Source organism: Ascaphus truei, chromosome 21 (genome assembly GCF_040206685.1).
Source record: "Ascaphus truei isolate aAscTru1 chromosome 21, aAscTru1.hap1, whole genome shotgun sequence".
NCBI lineage: Eukaryota > Metazoa > Chordata > Amphibia > Anura > Ascaphidae > Ascaphus > Ascaphus truei.
The window spans coordinates 2041305-2061151 of record NC_134503.1 but is presented as its reverse complement, the minus strand read 5'-3'; the positions used below and the strand labels follow the sequence as shown (position 1 = coordinate 2061151).

The window sequence follows — 19847 nt, the reverse complement described above, 5'->3', positions numbered from 1 at the left end:
ACCCTGAGGCCCCTCGCTGAAGGGAATCCGGGGGTGCGGTCCCACAGCCGGCACCCCGAGGCCCCTCGCTGCAGGGAATCCGGGGGTGCGGTCCCACAGCCGGCACCCTGAGGCCCCTCGCTGAAGGGAATCCGGGGGTGCGGTCCCACAGCCGGCACCCCGAGGCCCCTCGCTGCAGGGAATCCGGGGGTGCGGTCCCACAGTTGGCACCCCGAGGCCCCTCGCTGCAGGGAATCCGGGGGTGCGGTCCCACAGCCGGCTCCCCGAGGCCCCTCGCTGCAGGGAATCCGGGGGTGCGGTCCCACAGCCGGCTCCCCGAGGCCCCTCGCTGCAGGGAATCCGGGGGTGCGGTCCCACAGCCGGCTCCCCGAGGCCCCTCGCTGCAGGGAATCCGGGGGTGCTGTCCCACAGCCGGCACCCCAAGGTCCCTCGCTGCAGGGAATCCGGGGGTGCTGTCCCACAGCCGGCACCCCAAGGCCCCTCGCTGCAGGGAAGCCGGGGGTGCGGTCCCACTCATTGCACATTCATCTCACACTAATGTTCCTGAGGGGAAACGGGCTTTATTAAATGTTCCCTGCTAATTACTGTTAATCTCTATTCCTCTGTATGCCTGACCCAAACTGCTCAGGTATTTTTATGCAGAATAATAACTTTAATAACCCCAGGTTATCGTGCAAGAAAGCAGTGGTACTGTGCAGGGGACTATAACCCTTTTACCCCAAAGAGTAAAGCTCTTCCCTGAAGACCTGCAAAATATAGACTCATTGGTAATAGGAAGGGGTCTAAGATCCACTGAATGGGGAGCAGTGTGTCGCAGGCCCCTCAGGCTCTGGCAGAGGTTTTGCAACGTGCAGTTAGTGGTAACGAGTCCCTCTCCCACCTGAGGTCAGCACAAATACTACAGAATATTCGCTCGTCACATGACGAGCTGGGGAGACGGCAGAACACAGAACCGGCCCAGAAGGCCCATCCCCAGCCGGCTTAATGCAGCAGGACTTGTATGACTTTTTGCTTTCTGTTTTACTATATGCAGCATTAATGAGAAATAATTACCTAATTTATGTGGCTTTGCCAAACATGAGCACAACCGACTGAGATTTGGGGGTTCTAGATCAAGGACATTGGAATAAAGGGAGTCAGACACCAATGACAGTTCTGTGCCCACTGCTGTGACTGAATGGGAGTCTTCCACTCACCCTCATAGTGTGCTGTGACCCGCTCTGTGCGGGCATGGGGATTTAATCAGTAAACTGGCCATGTAGACGAGACCAGCACTATCCATGTACATATTAGAAGGACCCACTCATTAAGATCTGAACAGGTCAGAGCTGTAGCTGGCTCATCACTAGCAGCCCCAGGGTCCTAAAACCCACACATGCATTCTATTTATGGGATTAACGCGTTAAAGGTTTCAGGTTTTATTACCTACTGAAGATAGCTAATGAGTAACCAAACCTCGAGCAAGCTAAACCCCCAGCATGTGACTAAACATTTCCAAGATACTTACTGGGTTTAAATTTCCCTCAGGGCAAACAAAATGGCTGCCAAGTCTCAGGCCAGTAGAAATCTGGAACTTTCTTATTGGATGGTGATTTAAATCCCCTTTAATAGAACAGGGAGGAATACGAGTAACGTCACCCGGACCTAGAGAACCAGAACTAGATATTGCAGCTCAGCCCTGGAGGCCTCAGGTTCCAATCCTGTATGAAAGTAAAACTAGTACTAAAGGTGAGTGTGCAACACCACTGCCCTAATTACCAAGAGGCAGCACCTTGGCAGTAGGGTTACCCATTCCAATACGTTTGTGTCCCCAGCACACGGACATCCCGTTACCTGTAACTGTACAGGAACCAGAGAACACCAGGCCGGCGCACGCTGCCCACGCACCGCGGTTATTATACAGCAGGTGGGAGCCCCTGATAGCCGGTGTGCGGAGGCGTGAAGGCCCACAACACGGGAACAGGTGTATATCACATAGTAACACAGACTCACCAGGGCACAGCAGGGACACAATGTCCTCTCCCAGTATCATACCGCTTCTTCCAGTCTGTTACAGGTCCTCTCCCAGTATCATACCGCTTCTTCCAGTCTGTTACAGGTCCTCTCCCAGTATCATACCGCTTCTTCCAGCCTGTTACAGGTCCTCTCCCAGTATCATGCTGCTTCCTCCAGTCTGTTACAGGTCCTCTCCCAGTATCATGCTGCTTCCTCCAGCCTGTTACAGGTCCTCTCCCAGTATGATGCTGCTTCCTCCAGCCTGTTACAGGTCCTCTCCCAGTATGATGCTGCTTCCTCCAGTCTGTTACAGGTCCTCTCCCAGTATCATACCGCTTCTTCCAGCCTGTTACAGGTCCTCTCCCAGTATCATGCTGCTTCCTCCAGTCTGTTACAGGTCCTCTCCCAGTATGATGCTGCTTCCTCCAGCCTGTTACAGGTCCTCTCCCAGTATGATGCTGCTTCCTCCAGCCTGTTACAGGTCCTCTCCCAGTATGATGCTGCTTCCTCCAGTCTGTTACAGGTCCTCTCCCAGTATCATACTGCTTCCTCCAGCCTGTTACAGGTCCTCTCCCAGTATGATGCTGCTTCCTCCAGTCTGTTACAGGTCCTCTCCCAGTATCATGCTGCTTCCTCCAGTCTGTTACAGGTCCTCTCCCAGCATCATGCTGCTTCCTCCAGTCTGTTACAGGTCCTCTCCCAGTATCATACTGCTTCCTCCAGCCTGTTACAGGTCCTCTCCCAGTATGATGCTGCTTCCTCCAGTCTGTTACAGGTCCTCTCCCAGTATCATGCTGCTTCCTCCAGTCTGTTACAGGTCCTCTCCCAGCATCATGCTGCTTCCTCCAGTCTGTTACAGGTCCTCTCCCAGTATGATGCTGCTTCCTCCAGTTATTACAGGAGGGACCTGAGAAACCACCACAACCTCCCCCCCCAACCGCCAGAGAACTTACACATCAGCACAGGACTGATCTCTGCTGCAGCAAGATAGCCTTTTATACCCAGCACCACCCTCACCTGTGGGTCATCTGGTCTCTTTCAGCCAATAGGAATCAAGCATTCCACCAATCAGGATGCAGCCCAGGTGTAGTATGGGGATAATTAGTGGTGATGTAACATGTCTGTGAATTAATTATATCAATTAGCTCATATGGGTCTCTGTGTCCCAGATTCACTACAATGAGCTGTTAACACAGGTGACGATGTATCCGCTTCCCTTCACATGAACGAGTTACTGACTCACTCCCTGTGCATTACTGCGCTTCTTACTGTGCTGACTGGAGGAGGTTGGGCATTACTGCACTTCTTACTGTGCTGACTGGAGGAGGTTGGGCATTACTGCACTTCTTACTGTGCTGACTGGAGGAGGCTGTGCATTACTGCACTTCTTACTGTGCTGATTGGAGGAGGTTGGGCATTACTGCACTTCTTACTGTGCTGATTGGAGGAGGCTGGGCATTACTGCACTTCTTACTGTGCTGATTGGAGGAGGCTGGGCATTACTGCACTTCTTACTGTGCTGACTGGAGGAGGCTGGGCATTACTGCACTTCTTACTATGCTGACTGGAGGAGGCAGGGCATTACTGCACTTCTTACTGTGCTGATTGGAGGAGGTTGGGCATTACTGCACTTCTTACTGTGCTGATTGGAGGAGGCTGGGCAATACTGCACTTCTTACTGTGCTGACTGGAGGAGGTCGGGCATTACTGCACTTCTTACTGTGCTGATTGGAGGAGGTTGGACATTACTGCACTTCTCACTGTGCTGATTGGAGGTTGGGCATTACTGCACTTCTCACTGTGCTGATTGGAGGAGGTTGGGCATTACTGCACTTCTTACTGTGCTGATTGGAGGAGCTTGGGCATTACTGCACTTCTCACTGTGCTGATTGGAGGTTGGGCATTACTGTACTTCTTACTGTGCTGACTGGAGGTCGGGCATTACATCCTATATTATGATCTGTTATCACATCATATACATCACACCCACTCCCATTCAACTCAATGGAAAGGATAAGGTGACCTATAACTTAATGAATTCTCCCGATACAAATAAGAGAAGAGGCTTCAGTTTAGTATTTTAATGTAATCCAGTATTTAAGCGAAACCCTCCCAGACGGAGAGACCCTCCCTGGGAAAAGAAGTCCCAGGAGCTGACACTTCTTTCTGCCTGCCGGTGACGTATCACCCTCAGAGGATATCGATGTGCGATACCAAATACATAAAGGATTTATGTGAAAACCCGTCACCGTTTTATATTCTCTATGTCCATTTTGACATTGGTGCAAGTGACACTATAAACAGGACTGGAAAAGAAACGCGCATGAATATTCCATTTATGTATAGATGGATACAGGCACAATAGAATATATTCACAGATAACATCCGTTTAGAAGATTTAGGACAGGTTCCCGGAGGTATACACAAAGTAACCGATCTCTGGATGGGTATGGAATACAAACAGCATGCTCAGTCTGTAAGGGCCTGGGGGAAGAAGTCGTGTCCAGCGTTCCCCTGGAGGGGGGAGAACCTTAGAAAAGAAAAAACCAGGACAAGCAGCTTGTATAAGAAAAATGTATTACAAGAGTAAAAGGTAATAACACTCACTCACACGTGAGAAAACACCGGCGGGCGAGTAGTGGCGCGGGCGCAAGGATCACGGAAATCCCTCATCTGGGGGTGTGCACGGCGGTTCCTTCCGTGGCAGCGCCCTGCCCTGAATCCCAGAAGTGACGTCATGGCCATGCAGACCCCAGCTGAGGGATTCCTACACGCCATGATCCTTGCGCCCGCGCCCGTCTCTCACGTGCGAGCATGTTATTACCTTTTTTTTACTATTGTGATACATTTTTCTTATACAAGCCGTGCTTGTCTGATTTTTTTTTTTTCATTTCAGGTTCTCAGAGGTGCATATATCCCAGTGTGGCCACACTCCATACGTAACACAACATCAAAGCAGGGTGAAAAACACTCAAATAGTTGTGTGAAAGGCCATGCAGGACTGAAACGGCAGGGTTTTGGACGTTTGCCTACCTCTTGAATTAAAAGGTAACAGATTTGGCACAATTTTTTCTAGAGGATGCGAAGACAGCGTGCTGTACAGATTGCACGTTTTGTTCTGTCTGTATAATGTAGACGAGCATGCACAACCTTCTAACACGACCTTGGCCTACACAGGTGACAGTAGATTGCAAGCCCCTTGGTGCAGGAATTCATTGTGACCGTGTTGCATTATATACAGCTGCAGTACATCTCAGGCCATGATTATGCCAAAAACATGCGCAGCGTTGCCCGGACCAAAACAAATAGTATGCATCCCCGCAAAGCGCTTGTACCAACCGCGCCTGTCACGTCGCCATCTACTGCGATGCGGGAGACAGAATTGTTTTATGGTTGTGATGGCCGTGTCACGTGACGCAGCCGTTCAATCAAAGAACAGATGTTAGCCTTGTCTCCCCTGCAGAAGAATGTGCTTGTGCACGTCGCTCTGTGACATCACAGAAGCACAGCAATGCGCACGCACCTGTATACTCGCAGCTTTATGTATATTTACGATACTTTATTTACACCAAGACAAGTCATCCCCTCCCCCAGCCTGCGTCCCCCTCCCTCCCCGCGTGTGCATCTTCAAGCCTGGATACTGCTCTTCGCACTGTACGCCGTGTAATATACCAGGATTCCTATCAACGCGGCCTGAACTTCTGTGGAGACCCAAGGTCCATTCCAGGCCCCCTAAAGAACAAGAGGGAGAAACAATGTAAACAATCGTGTTGTCTTCCTACAAATGGCTCACTTTGCGCATGTATAAGTAACCCACAAATCCTTACATGTGCTGCAACTATTCTGGAGAGCGATGAAATCCAACCCCCCCCCCCCCGCTGAATGGGACATTATGACCCCCGCAGAATGAGGTAGTATGATCCGACCCACCCCTGCAGAATGGGATAGTGTGACCCCCCCCTGCAGAATGAGATAGTATGATCCGACCTACTCCCGCAGATTGGGAAATTATGAGCGGTGTGGCCTTAGGTCCCACAGATGCTCCCCGTTACAGGGCAGGAGAATGTGTGGCCCACGTCAGCACTATAAGCGTGGCCTTAGGTCCCACAGATGCTCCCCGTTACAGGGCAGGAGAATGTGTGGCCCACGTCAGTGATCGGGCCTATGGGCACAGACCTGTCAATGGTTCGGAGCCGGGTCTCACTCTAGCATGGAGTACACTATGAGGGGGCCATGGGAAGACCCAAACATAAATCCATTGCCATGCTTTCCCCTTCGGTAACTTTGTATAACCCTCCCCCTAAAACCTGCCCCATAGCCTTTTAGGATAACTGAGAGGGTATTCTGTACTCCGTATCTCAGTCCTGCTCTATCCCATCCCGAGGTGGCTGCACTAGCAAAGTTAAGGGAAGCTCACCCTGTGATCAACATTGACCGTGAAGAGAGGTTTGATAGCAGAGAGATCCTCGTTGTTCCTCTGGGCCTGAGAAAGAGCGATTACATTTCATATCACATTCGTCAGGTGATAATGATGTAATCACTGTACCCGCTGTGTCCGACCCCCGTATAATCTGCTCACCTTCCTCAGGACGCTGTAAGACTCCTCGTCAAAGAACTTCACCTCATAGGTCCCAGATCGTGCGTTCTTGTGTTCAACACTCCAGGAAACCTGTAACACGATATGAGCCATCAGTCAGTGTGGGACAGAGGCAGCAGACTCCCCAGTGACTATATAGCGACATCACCAAAAAAACACTCCCTTGCTCCTTCTTACTGTAGTTTCCTATATCTGGTTCATGTTATATCCCCTTAGATACACACAAACCGATTGGATTTATTTTATAATATGCGCCAGGTAATTTAAGGATGCTGCACGGGGGGGGGGGGGGGGGGGGGGGAGTACTAGAGTAACTTGATACAATGAGGTGTGATTGTTTCCTGTCTCACCCCTTTTTTTATTACATGTATAAGAAGATGGGGGTCTCTGGCGCAGAAGTCTGGGCTGCCTGTTTTTCATTCAAGTTTAAATCTGCTGCGCCACACGGCCAACAGGAAGCTGCAACGATTTATTATTTTTTTGGGCCCTCGTAACGTGGGAAATGTTAACAACCATTTGTTGTGACAGCCCCACATTAGAAATTGTGCATCTCAGTAAACAGAGGGGTCCTGTGAGCGGAGATTAACATGGTTTAGACCTCCTGCTTCCCCTCTATGTAAAAAAAACTCCCCCCTTTAATATCCAGGGGTGCAGGTAACCCAAACGTCTCCACTCCAGCATCCCACCAGTACTGCAGCGAGACACCACCGGGAGGCCGCTGCACGGTTACCCCGATCAGGGGAGCGCAACGTGATAACCGAAAACATAGGACAAAATATAGTGCAATATGTCTAATGAAATATTCTTATAATCCGGTGATATTAGCATTATTATTATTTTGGTTATCAGTTTGCGCTCCCCAGATCTTCCAACGTTCTCTCGTCGTCCAGAATTGATGGAACAATTCTTAGGCTGAGTCCATAGGACTGCAGCCGTGCGGAGGCTGAGGGAAAGCGAGTGCTTTCCCTGGCCTTGGTCCGTGCGCTGTCTGATAACGTGTCGGGGGGGTGGGGGGGGGGGGGGGCTGTGACGTCACGGAGCTGGTTCGCATTGGGCGAGCCTCTCACATGACCGGCCCTGCGCTCCCGTGAGCGCGAAAATCTATCTTTTGAAAAAGACCTACGCTTTCGCACGCTTGCGGAAGCGTGCGCAAGCCCCTGCTAAAGCCGCTCTCATTGCAGCTCCAGGGGCTCACTGAGAAGCGTCAGCGCGCCTCAGCACTGGTCAGCGCAGGACGCAGCCTTAGAAGGGTTTGAGCAGCAATTAGTATCCGCTTGATATAAAAGTAGTTGTGCACCATTGTCCCCGTGCACTGCACGTCCTATTTGGAATTACACTCCTCACTATATGTACTCTTTATATATGCACTTGACAAATTCTATTTTGTTCTCATTCGGAGGACCCCGTGCCAATTTCTTACATAGTGAGAAGCACCACATGTAACACCTTTTGGCACAGTTACTCAGAGTCCGGTTATGCCGGTAACGTACAGAATCCTTTGCTGCGTTAGCACTGAGAACCCAATAATAGGAGCCATGTAACCCATACTCTGCATGGCTCCTGTGCCACCCACTTCAGTGATCAGGCCTACGGGCACAGACCTGCCAATGGTTCGGAGTAGCAACTTGCTGTAGCATGGGGTACACTAAGAGAGGGGTCACCTCACCGACTCCACCATAAATCCATTGCCATGCACCCAATACCCTGACAAACGGCTTTGCACTCATGCAGTGATTATTTAGCACATGGCCTCTGCTTCCCAGCACTGTGATAATGAGTCAGGCGACACTCGGGGAGCCGTCTGCAGCAATACCTAGAGAAGAATGTTACCTGGTAGCGCCCGATGTCCTGGCCTCTGGTTGCAGGGAACTGCTTCCCGTTCACGTCAGCGTAAAGTGCAACGTTCTGCAGAGGAACAGACAGACATTAGCCGAGGCATTCTCTGCAGATCAGACACAGCAATTCTGTGAGAGGTTCAGAAGCAGACAGAGGGACGTATACATCACACCGCCTACGCTGTGTGGCAAATAACCCATTCGGCTTGGGAGCTGAATAATGCAGCAACGGCATGTGCTGCCCACTTCAGTGATCAGGCCTACGGGCACAGGCCTGCCAATGGTTGGGAGCAGCAACTCGCTCTAGCACGGGGTACACTATGAGGGGGTCACCGCACCGACCCCACCATAAATCCATTGCCATGCTTTACCCACCCAGGGCCCTCCTGCACCCCTCACAACCCAGCAACTTATTATACCTCACAATGTATGTCCCATACCTTGCCACACGGACATGCAACATATGGCTTAGGCTGGTTCTATAGTGCGGGCGCGCGGCAGTTTTAGTTGGCTGAGGTGTCAGCCATTGTATAATAGGGCCGCGCGCACGACAGGGAGCTTGGAGTGGACCGACGAGGAAGAAGATGAATGATTTCACTACGCTACCGGCGCTTTAATGTGTGTGTGTGTGTGTGTGTGTGTCAAAGTTAAATAAATAAAAAATATTTTTATTACAACTTTTTTTATTAAAAAATATTATTTAATACATAATTCACAATTTCTATACACACCCGAAAAGCGCGACGGCACACACCCGAAAAGCGTGAAGGCACACCCCCAAAAAGCATAAAGGCACACCCCCCCCGAAAAGCATGAAGGCACACCCCACCCCGAAAAGCGTGAAGGCACACCCCCCCCCCCGAAAAAGCGTGAAGGCACACCCCCCCGGAAAAAGCGTGAAGGCACACACCCCCGAAAAGCGTGAAGGCACCCCCCCGAAAAGCGTGAAGGCACACCCCCGGAAAAGCGTGAAGGCACACCCCCCGAAAAGCGTGAAGGCACCCCCCCCGAAAAGCGTGAAGGCACACCCCCCGAAAAGCGTGAAGGCACACCCCCCGAAAAGTGTGAAGGCACCCCCCCCCAAAAGGCGTGAAGGCGCCTCCCCCAAAAAGCGTGAAAGGGCACACCCGAAAAGCGTGAAAGCACACACACACACACCCGAAAAGCGTGAAAGCACACACACACACCCGAAAAGCGTGAAAGCACACACACACACCCGAAAAGCGTGAAAGCACACACACCCGAAAAGCGTGAAAGCACACACACCCGAAAAGCGTGAAAGCATACACACCCGAAAAGCACACGGCACGGTCGTTCGCGCACGCCAGCACACGGTAAAGAATGGCCATACGCACAGCACGTGGCACGCCGCACAGCACGTGGCACGCCGAGCGTGTTGCTAAATGGCTTGGCCTTGCAAAAAGCCAGGCCCCACCCCAAATGATTCTGCTGTGACTATGCCACGCGACAGTGTGTGGGGGCTGCATTACCGTGTCCCATAGTAATGTATGACCGGCACTCTGCCAGCTGGTGTAATAAGACTTCAATGAGGTAAGAATATTACGGAGACCCAGAGGAGCAGGACGTATCCCAGCACATGCACAATGGCCGCCATTTTACATACTCCCAGCAGATATATATAATATATATATACACACGCGCCCCATGTTGTTATTGCAGGAGAGGAAGCTGTGGGGACCTCTCAGACTTACCTGTGCAGCCGGTCACCGCCAGCAGCAGCCGCAAAGCCCGCACACCGCGCTCCGATCCCGCCATGTTCCTCCCCCGGACTGAGACAGAGCCACCGCACAGCACTCTGGGACAGGAAGTGAGGGGGCAGAGCCTGGCGGCGGCGCCGCCGCACAGCACTCTGGGACAGGAAGTGAGGGGACGGAGCCTGGCTGGACCGCAGAGGCGCGCGTCACGCACTGCCAAGAACTGGGACCACGTGACCCAGCCGGGTGGCATCCGGCGGCCATCTTTGCTTGGGGCGGAAACGCAGATTATTAGGGTGAGAACGTGACAATAAGAGTTTCAACTCTCACTGATGAGTACAGTATACATCGCCGTGTCATTGGTATAATGTTACACCGGTAACATTCACAATCTCTGGAAAATAAACTTAATTTGTTTCTATTTCGCCCATTTCTGATTCCTGTTGCCAGGCTCAAATGTGGCGGCCTAGCGCTTGCTGCCCAAATGGGACAGGAGTGAGATTTCCACTGCCTTTTGTACACGTCACTGGTGCGCATGCGCGGTCTCACTGACGCGCATACTTTCAGAAGGCTTCGCGCATGCGCTTTTTCCTCCCTCCTCTTCCCTGCGCAGGTATCCCTCGTCCCGAGACTGTCATGGCCGCCCGCTCGGTCACTGCCGCTCGCCGGTTCATCTTGTCGCCACTGCAGCTGCGGGCCGGGGTTAGACCCCCGGGCCAGGTAATGTTCGGTTGACCCCCTCACACCTGAATTGCTGGAGTATTCGCCAGTGGGGTTACTGCCATTGGACCAGCTAGCTGTCAATCATAAGCGCTTGATTTGGGGGTGGAGGAGGAGTATAGTGGCGCAAAGGACTCTGGGAGTGTTCATTTGACATTGGTGAAGAGGATTCTGGGATGTGTAGTCCTGATCATTGACCTTTTATTACACAATTGATGGGTAGAAGGTTACAAAAACGGGGGGGGGGGTCTTTATAATGGGCACAAGAATAATTCAATTACCTGGGCAATGATATATCCATCCTGGGGCGCATGGCCTTATCTCCCAGGGTCTCATGCAGGAGGCGTTGGGGATGTGCGACATGATACCGCAACCTGCTGCTTACATGTAATATTACCGGTTTTATTCATATTTACATGATGCCGCCGGCCACGTTATACAGCAGTTAGATATAGTATTAGTAATATTTACATGATGCCACGTCCACGTTATACAGGAGTTACATATAGTATTAGTAATATTTACATGATGCCGCTGGCCACGTACACGTTATACAGCAGTTACATATAGTATTATTAATACTCTTTTTATTTGTGCAAAATATTCCGCAGCGCAGCACAGTGTGGGAAGGAGAATAACATTGTGTGATAAGTGTGTGTGTGTTTGTGTGTGTGTGTGTGTTCATTGAATATCTCCTCTCTTGTACTGACTGGCACATGCTTCATTCTCAGGCTCTGTCTGTGGTGTGGCCCCAGCGCAGGGATTACGCATCGGTAAGTATAAGAGCGGCTGTGTCTCGTATGTGAAGGGGTTAATCTGAGCAGAGCTGCGTATGATATCAGTGTCCTGTATGAGAGCGTCACTACTCGGGGGGCAGGGGGGGTTATAGATGATCACTCACTAGTAGAAAAGATAAGAAGCAGATGTAGAATTTGAAGACTATAGAGATGCCTCATTTATGGCTTTTTGGGCTTTTAAAAAAATACAGTAAATAAATACATTAGAAAGTGATACCAATTACATAAGGGATTTGTTTTTGCTCTGTAATCTGTAACACTCACTTTCAAGTCTCAATATTGCCACCTAACTACGCCTCTGACCATCTGTCTTTCTCTCCTTTTTAACAGCAACAAATCATAGTAAGTATATTTCTGTGTGTGTGTTCCTTTTCATATCTGGGTTAACCCTTTCAGGACTAGCGGGTTTAAAGAGCAGTCTATAGGTAGGTGTGTGTGTGTGTGTATATAATTTTGTGAAGAACCTAAATCACAGACGCATTGGGGATTTGCCAACTACTGTTTTCCATGAGCCCGGGACAGAGGGCGTGTTCAAGCCCAGCACTGAAGCACTAGTGCATGGACGGCCAACTGCAGTCCTCAAGGGCCACCAACAGGTCAGATTTGCAGGATATCCATGCTTCAGCACAGGTGGCTCAGTTGAAGACTGCACCACCTGTGCTGAAGCAGGGATGCCCTACAAACCTGACCTGTTGGTGGCCCTTGAGGACTGGAGTTTGCCACCCCTGCATTAGATATTTATTTCAGAGGTTATGTCTACCCCATCCTTCTCCCACGATAACATGACATGGGGGAGGTAGCTGAAACAGAGGCATTTCTGTGTTGGGCTATCGGGGCTCTAACTGAAGCAGAGACGAGCTCACACCTGCCGTCTCTCTCGTCTGGTTCAGCCTCCACCTGCCAAGTACGGAGGGAGACACACGGTGACTATGATCCCAGGAGACGGGATCGGACCCGAGCTTATGCTGCACGTGAAAGAGGTGTTTAGGTACGTCACGTTCTTGAAGTAAGACCGCTCCCCAGCGAGGTCCAGTTATTAAATACTCTGGGGTCTATGAGAGAAAAGTGAGTTTAGTCGCACGCAGCGGGATATATAAGAATAGTCTCGTACATCTGATGCAGAATGTTACAATTGCACCAATTCAGATATAACAAAAAATTTTGGGAATGTAATGTGATAATCTGTTATTATAATTATAACACACATTATAATCTGTATATAACACACATTATAATCTGTGCCCCATGTAACTCCCCCAACTCCTCCTACTGACTCTCCCCAAGGTGCAAGCTGGGGCAGAGACGCAGAATGTGATACATCTCATTATAATCTGTGCCCCATGTAACTCCCCCAACTCCTCCTACTGACTCCCCCCAAGGTGCAAACTGGGGCAGAGAGACACAGGCTGTGATACATCTCATTATAATCTGTGCACCATGTAACTCCCCCCAACTCCTCCTATTGACTCTCCCCAAGGTGCAAACTGGGACAGAGACGCAGAATGTGATACATCTCATTATAATCTGTGACCCATGTAACTCCCCCAACTCCTCCTACTGACTCTCCCCAAGGTGCAAGCTGGGGCAGAGACGCAGAATGTGATGCATCTCATTATAATCTGTGCCCCATGTAACTCCCCCCAACTCCTCCTACTGACTCTCCCCAAGGTGCAAGCTGGGACAGAGACGCAGAATGTGATACATCTCATTATAATCTGTGCACCATGTAACTCCCCCCAACTCCTCCTACTGACTCTCCCCAAGGTGCATGCTGGGACAGAGACGCAGAATGTGATACATCTCATTATAATCTGTGCATCGTGTAACTCCCCCCAACTCCTCCTACTGACTCTCCCTAAGGTGCAAGCTGGGGCAGAGACGCAGAATGTGATGCATCTCATTATAATCTGTGCCCCATGTAACTCCCCCCAACTCCTCCTGCTGACTCTCCCCAAGGTGCAAGCTGTGGCAGATGTGGCAACGTTGGAGAAAAATGCTTTGGTACATAGGTGCAGGGTGAAAATACTCCGTTTTGCGCTAAAATTGTTTTGACACACAGACCCCACAGACTCTTCCCCTCTCTCAGACACGCCTGCGTGCCAGTGGACTTTGAGGTGGTGAATGTGAATTCTACAGCTACAGACGAGGAAGATATTCAGAACGCCATCACCGCAATCCGTAGGAACAGGGTAGCACTGAAAGGTACGAACTGTCCCCCGCTACCCGAGCGCCCCGGATTCTCCGTCTGTCCCCTGAGAAATACACAGGTGCCTTTTCTTTTCCGCCTCACAGGTAACATCGAGACCAACCATAACATGCCCCCCTCGCACACATCTCGGAATAATTTGCTCCGGTAAGTGAGAGGTTGGGGGTTTCCCATGATATGCTAGGGGTGGTGCGGGGGGAAGGAAAACTAATTGCACAGCCTGACTATTGCAAGAACAGGAAACACCCACAGGCGGGAGAGGGCTAGGAGTGCACAGTATACATGTACCTGTATGTATATAGTGTGATAGACATGTACACCTCAGATACAGAAAGAAGAGGCTGGGAACCTGATCAGGAGACAGGTAAACATCCTGTGTGTGCATAACGCTCAGAAGGTGACGCATGGTCCGGTGTGACCTGTCCCTCCCTTTGTCCCCAGCACCAGTCTGGACCTTTACGCCAACGTCATCCACTGCCAGAGCCTCCCCGGGGTGCAGACTCGTCAGAGGGACATCGACATCCTGATAGTGCGGGAGAACACAGAGGGGGAATACAGCAGCCTGGAGCATGAGGTCAGGGGGTCGCAGCGGCTTTATCCCACCACCATGTCCATTTAAATGACCCTCTCCTTTCACTGTTTGCATAGAAGTCTGTAAAGGGTTGCTTGCCCTTGACAGAGGAAAGGTTCACCCTGGGGTTTGTCAGGTGTCTCACAGCCGTGGACCCTGAGAATTATGTACCCCAAATTTTGGCAGAAGTAGACACCAGCCAACTGCAATAACAGAACACTGGCATGGTCATTGGCAGGAAGCTGCCCAGCGGCCATGCTTGTTAAGGGCAATGGTCCGCTTCTGAAATGTGTTCAAGGATCCGGGAAATCCCTCACCTGTTCACTGCCAAAGGGCGACATAATGCAACACTGCGTTCCAATGTAACGCAGCGATTATAGGTGGTTACACCTGAGCACAGAGGCAGTGGCGGGTCAGTCACCCTGCTCCCCTCCCCCCGCAGAGCGTGTCCGGCGTGGTGGAAAGCCTGAAGATCATCACCCGGGTGAATTCGCTGCGCATCGCTGAATACGCTTTCCAACTGGCGCGGGAGAAAGGGCGCAAGAAAATCACAGCCGTACACAAGGCCAACATCATGTACGGCATGGGGGGGTAACGGGGGTGATGGGTGACGGCGTCACGGTGACATGGGAGCGCTCGTAATTCAATGTCTCTGTAGGAAGCTGGCGGACGGGCTCTTCCTGCAGTGCTGTAAGGAGGTGGCATCCGGCTACCCAGATATTACCTTTGAGAGCATGATCGTTGATAACACCACAATGCAGGTACGTGCGATGCTCACTGTGCAGCCAGGGAGTCAGAGGTACGTTCCTCAAGTTCCCATGTGAAGATTATTTTCACATAGTATTTCTGTATCTTAATTCTAATATCTCCTTTCTCGCGCGCTCTCTCTCCTGCACTCGCTCTCTCTTTCTCCCGCGCTCGCTCTCTCTTTCTCCCGCGCTCGCTCTCTCTCTTTCTCCCGCGCTCGCTCTCTCTCTTTCTCCCGCGCTCGCTCTCTCTCTCTTTCTCCCGCGCTCGCTCTCTCTCTCTTTCTCCCGCGCTCGCTCTCTCTCTTTCTCCCGCGCTCGCTCTCTCTCTTTCTCCCGCGCTCGCTCTCTCTCTTTCTCCCGCGCTCGCTCTCTCTCTTTCTCCCGCGCTCGCTCTCTCTGTTTCTCCCGCGCTCGCTCTCTCTCTCTCTTTCTCCCGCGCTCGCTCTCTCTCTTTCTCCCGCGCTCGCTCTCTCTCTTTCTCCCGCGCTCGCTCTCTCTCTTTCTCCCACGCTCGCTCTCTTTCTCCCGCGCTCGCTCTCTTTCTCCCGCGCTCTCTCTCTCTTTCTCCCGCGCTCGCTTTCTCTCTTTCTCCCGCGCTCCCTCTCTTTCTCCCGCGCTCGCTCCTTCTCCCGCGCTCGCTCTCTCTCTTTCACCCGCGCTCGCTCTCTCTCTTTCTCCCGCGCTCGCTCTCTCTCTTTCTCCCGCGCGCGCTCTCTCTCTTTCTCCCGCGCTCGCTCTCTCTCTTTCTCCCGCGCTCGCTCTCTCTCTTTCTCCCGCGCTCGCTCTCTCTCTTTCTCCCGCGCTCGCTCTCTCTCTCTTTCTCCCGCGCTCGCTCTCTCTCTCTTTCTCCCGCGCTCGCTCTCTCTCTCTTTCTCCCGCGCTCGCTCTCTCTCTCTTTCTCCCGCGCTCGCTCTCTCTCTCTTTCTCCCGCGCTCGCTCTCTCTCTCTTTCTCCCGCGCTCGCTCTCTCTCTCTTTCTCCCGCGCTCGCTCTCTCTCTCTTTCTCCTGCGCTCGCTCTCTCTCTTTCTCCCGCGCTCGCTCTCTCTCTTTCTCCCGCGCTCGCTCTCTCTTTCTCCCGCGCTCGCTCTCTCTCTCCCGCGCTCGCTCTCTCTCTTTCTCCCGCGCTCGCTCTCTCTCTGTCTCCCGCGCGCGCTCTCTCTTTCTCCGCGCTCGCGCTCTCTCTTTCTCCCGCGCTCGCTCTCTCTTTCTCCGCGCTCGCGCTCTCTTTCTCCCGCGATCGCTCTCTCTCTCTTTCTCCCGCGCTCGCTCTCTCTCTCCCGCGCTCGCTCCCTCTCTTTCTCCCGCGCTCGCTCCTTCTCACGCGCACTGCTCTCTCGTCCTCTCTCCAGCTGGTGTCCCAGCCTCAGCAGTTTGATGTGATGGTGATGCCCAACCTTTACGGTAACATTGTGAATAACGTCTGTGCTGGATTGGTTGGGGGGCCGGGACTCGTACCAGGGGCAAACTACGGCAGGGTGTACGCGGTCTTTGAAACGGTAAGGGAAGGGGCGGCTTGTTTGTCCCGGTCAGACTGTTGTTAGTAAATCATCTCCCGAGTGGGAGAGAATATTATTAGAAAACCACGACACGGCCCCCACACACGGTTAATGAAGGTAACACAGGAGGGGGATAAGCCGCACATGGAGGAAGACGTTTGAGATGAATACATCCTGTTTATACAGAATTCACTCTTAATTGCTCTATATATAGTGCAGTCGAGTTAAAGAGCCGAACTATAATCCGCTCCTGGGACGTCCCGCGGTACTTACCTGTATTCTGCTCTGGTTTTTAAATGGCCATCCAAAAGGAAGCCACAGCTATTGTTACAACTATTGTAGCTTCACCGCTAAGTCTCTCGGGGAGCTGAAAGGGGGGCCCCCCAGAGATGAAATGGAAGGGGCCCCCGGGGTTAGGAATAGTGTTTCCTACCCTGAAAAAAATGGGGGTAAAGCAAAGTGTAGGAAGAGCTGCTGCTTTACAGCCCAAAGAGAAACGCTGCACCCCTAAATATATTCTCATGCAGGCCAGATACTGCCACGTACATAAGGTTACAGGGGATAACCCCCCATTTATCAGATGCAGGACTGAGGCGTACGCTTGTGTTTAGGAGTACACCCCTTTTTTACAGCAACTATCCCCCCAGAAACATATATCCGTCTATCTCGTATCAGTTCATGTCGCCTGTTTTTTGGGAGGGATTGTGGGGGGGTGAATTCCCTTTGTGTTCAAAAATAAATCATGATTTTCACCATCTCTAGTTTCCCAGATTACCGTGGCAACCTTTAGACTGCACTGGGCTTTGGGGCAGGCTTCCATTTTAACTTCCCGGACACTTGATAAGTCAAATGCCTAAATCTCATGAACTTGCCGCGAGAACCTCACTCCAGCGCCTTGTAACGCCCTGCGACTGCGGCAATACCTTTTATTGAATGAACATGGATGTGGTATGCACCCGCTTTCAGTATCACTTCCTGGTCGGGCTGCTCCCTCTCTCTTATCCTCTTTCTGTCTTCACAGGCCACCAGGAACACCGGGAAGAGCATCGCCAACAAGAACATCGCCAACCCCACCGCCATGCTCCTGGCCAGCTGCATGATGCTGGACCATCTCAAGTACGTACATCCCCATTACTACGCCGGACCCTGCGGCACAGCTATGTCCCGCTACCTCCGTGTCTCCCTGCCCCCGTTATCATGCACCGACGATATGATTGTCCTCCAGCTCTCGCCATGGTGTCTGCTGCGATTGGATGTGTCGTCCTCCTGTCTCTATAAGCAGCACAGCTATGTCTCGCTGGTCCCCATTGCCTTCCTGCCGATCGGCTGCTACGGCAGGCGTGGGGACTCACAGCCCTCAAGGGCCGCTAACAGGTATCCCTGCTTCAACACACGTTTGTGCAGTCGTTGATTGAGCTACCTGTGCTGAAGCAGGGATATCCCTAATACCTGGCCTGTTGGTGGCCCATGAGGGCTGGAGTTGGCCACCCTTGGGCTACTAGGTTAACCACCCCGCGTTCTCTTTTCCTCGGCAGGTTACATAGCTACGCGGCCTCCATCCGCAAAGCCATTCTGGGCAGCATGAATGAGCACCGGGTGAGTAGGACATTCGAGCCCTGGCGCGCGGTCGTACAGCCGGCGTTCTGTGTCAGCCAGACTGGTTCCAGAGGGGCCGGCGTGTGCTGGAAAGTTCATTAGTGAAGGAGGAACTCTCTGGTGGACGGGGAGCCAAGGGGGTGGGAGGTACCAAGACAAAGTCTTGGATCTGGTAGAGTGTTCTCTTGTAGGAACTAGGGGACATTGTCTTCTTGTCTCTATGCCACCCTTTGCTGCGAGATTCTGTGCTGCTACCTGTCATGGGAGGCAGCCAGGCTCTTACTCCCTTGTGTCCCCCCTCACAGATGCACACGCCGGATATTGGGGGTCAGGGCACAACCTCGGAAGTCGTACAGTCCATCTGCAAGCAGATCATCGTCAAGAACGGCCGGGCAGTCACCGTGTAAGAGGTGAGATATCACCGGGGCTGCCCGGGAGACGGGAGGCGGACACCTAGAGCCTGCTGGGAATAATGTTCCGATTGTAGTCCGTTACCCTGAAAATCACCTTCTCGCCCCCGCAGGAGGCAGGTCCCAAGAGCTGTACAGAACGTGTGTACCACATGCTACGTGTCCTGCATGAAGTTACCCCAGAAACCGTTTGTGTGTGTTCAGTTACTGATCTCCCAATGTGCTCCCTTAGCATGGACCTGCTCCAAATGAATCAGGGGTTCTCCACTCCAGTCCTCAAGCCCCCCCAACAGGTCAGGTTTTCAGGATATCCCTGTGTCGGCAATGGTGGCTCAGTCTAATTGTGCCATCTGTGCTGAAGCAGGGGTATCCTGAAAACCTGACCTGTTGCAGGGTCTTGAGGACTGGGGTTGAAACACCCTGGGTTAACCCAGTTACACCACTCTGTAGGATTAACCTGTAGAGTGCTGGAGGTACGCCGCTGCCCCTGAAGCAGTAACCTTTTCCATGTTTTGGGGGGCTCTTTCTGTGTTGGGGCGGTGATGGTGGTTGTGGTTTCCCTTGTTTGTAAACCCACCTCCTTATTGTTGCACTGTTGTCTTATATGCGGAAACCCTAAATAAAGTGGCAATCAGACTGACCCAGCGCTCCCAGGCTGCTCTTGTTATTTATAAACAGCGTCAATAGAAAAGAGGCATATTTACTCTAATCTCCCGCCTGGAAAACCAGCTAAAAAACAGCACCAGCATTATCAGGGGAGCGGAATCCCACTTTGACAGATCTGGTGCTGTTCCTTTGCACGGGTTTTGCAGACAGGGTTTGATTATCTTTATTGAGCTAATCTGCTGGCTGCTTTGTTCTCCCGTGATCAATCAGCAAAGATCCGGCTTCCCAGGGTTCCCTAAATGGCTGCCTTTCCATTTCAATCCATCCTCCAGTCTGTAACTCAGCAGCTACAATGTATCCTTATATTGCTACGGTAACATTATCTACTGTTACAGTTTGCAGCTCATGCAGCTGGGAATATTGGCAACAAATGATCACAAACAGGAAAGTGTTGCAAATATCTTGCACTGCTGGGGAGGTGGGCTGAAGCCTGCCATAGAAATCAAAGGATACTCAGTATATTAAAACTCATTAAAATGTCCATTGAGAGTTGA

The 19847-nt window shown here is 51.7% G+C and overlaps 2 protein-coding genes and 3 non-coding genes across 7 annotated transcripts; 1 reads left to right on the top strand and 4 right to left on the bottom strand.

The window, feature by feature from the left end:
* Window positions 1–4061: 4061 nt before the first annotated feature.
* LOC142472424 (translocon-associated protein subunit delta-like) lies at window positions 4062–10203 on the bottom strand. Its single transcript, XM_075579515.1, has 6 exons — window positions 10156–10203; window positions 9719–9826; window positions 8423–8497; window positions 6575–6664; window positions 6413–6478; window positions 4062–5727 (listed from the first exon to the last, which is right to left on the bottom strand). Exons 1-6 carry the CDS (start codon window positions 10201–10203, stop codon window positions 5623–5625), a joined length of 492 nt encoding a protein of 163 aa, XP_075435630.1. The 3' UTR covers window positions 4062–5622.
* LOC142472466 (small nucleolar RNA SNORA42/SNORA80 family) lies at window positions 6129–6262 on the bottom strand. The gene has a single exon (XR_012789716.1). It is a non-coding gene; the product is annotated as a small nucleolar RNA SNORA42/SNORA80 family (small nucleolar RNA).
* Window positions 8151–8286, bottom strand: LOC142472465 (small nucleolar RNA SNORA42/SNORA80 family). Its single transcript, XR_012789715.1, has one exon. It is a non-coding gene; the product is annotated as a small nucleolar RNA SNORA42/SNORA80 family (small nucleolar RNA).
* LOC142472463 (small nucleolar RNA SNORA42/SNORA80 family) lies at window positions 8659–8793 on the bottom strand. Its single transcript, XR_012789712.1, has one exon. It is a non-coding gene; the product is annotated as a small nucleolar RNA SNORA42/SNORA80 family (small nucleolar RNA).
* Window positions 10204–10703: 500 nt separating the features above from the next.
* IDH3G (isocitrate dehydrogenase (NAD(+)) 3 non-catalytic subunit gamma) lies at window positions 10704–19327 on the top strand. 3 transcript variants are annotated; one of them, XM_075578374.1, is made up of 14 exons: window positions 10704–10862; window positions 11594–11635; window positions 11990–12001; window positions 12550–12647; window positions 13746–13861; window positions 13952–14012; window positions 14307–14439; window positions 14879–15012; window positions 15095–15197; window positions 16535–16681; window positions 17703–17797; window positions 18217–18277; window positions 18583–18687; window positions 18765–19327. In XM_075578374.1, exons 1-13 carry the CDS (start codon window positions 10722–10724, stop codon window positions 18682–18684), a joined length of 1245 nt encoding a protein of 414 aa, XP_075434489.1. In that variant the 5' UTR covers window positions 10704–10721; the 3' UTR covers window positions 18685–18687; window positions 18765–19327. The 3 variants fall into 3 exon arrangements, with proteins under 3 accessions (XP_075434489.1, XP_075434488.1, XP_075434490.1); XM_075578373.1 differs by having other exon boundaries at window positions 10705–10862; window positions 18801–19327; XM_075578375.1 differs by lacking the exon at window positions 11990–12001 and having other exon boundaries at window positions 10705–10862; window positions 18801–19327.
* The last annotated feature ends 520 nt before the right edge of the window (window positions 19328–19847 follow it).

What these genes read in the sequence shown, in the direction of transcription:
- LOC142472424 (XM_075579515.1), bottom strand. Translation starts at nt 10,203, where the DNA reads ATGGCGGGATCGGAGCGCGGTGTGCGGGCTTTGCGGCTGCTGCTGGCG. An exon ending in CCGTGCCGTGTGCTTTTCGG is followed by an intron (nt 8,498 to 9,718) that starts GTGTGTATGCTT and finishes GTTCCTCTGCAG; the next exon opens with AACGTTGCACTTTACGCTGA. An exon ending in AGGACATCGGGCGCTACCAG is followed by an intron (nt 6,665 to 8,422) that starts GTAACATTCTTC and finishes ATCGTGTTACAG; the next exon opens with GTTTCCTGGAGTGTTGAACA.
- IDH3G (XM_075578374.1), top strand. Translation starts at nt 10,722, where the DNA reads ATGCGCTTTTTCCTCCCTCCTCTTCCCTGCGCAGGTATCCCTCGTCCC. An exon ending in TTGATAACACCACAATGCAG is followed by an intron (nt 15,198 to 16,534) that starts GTACGTGCGATG and finishes TCCTCTCTCCAG; the next exon opens with CTGGTGTCCCAGCCTCAGCA. An exon ending in TGTACGCGGTCTTTGAAACG is followed by an intron (nt 16,682 to 17,702) that starts GTAAGGGAAGGG and finishes CTGTCTTCACAG; the next exon opens with GCCACCAGGAACACCGGGAA.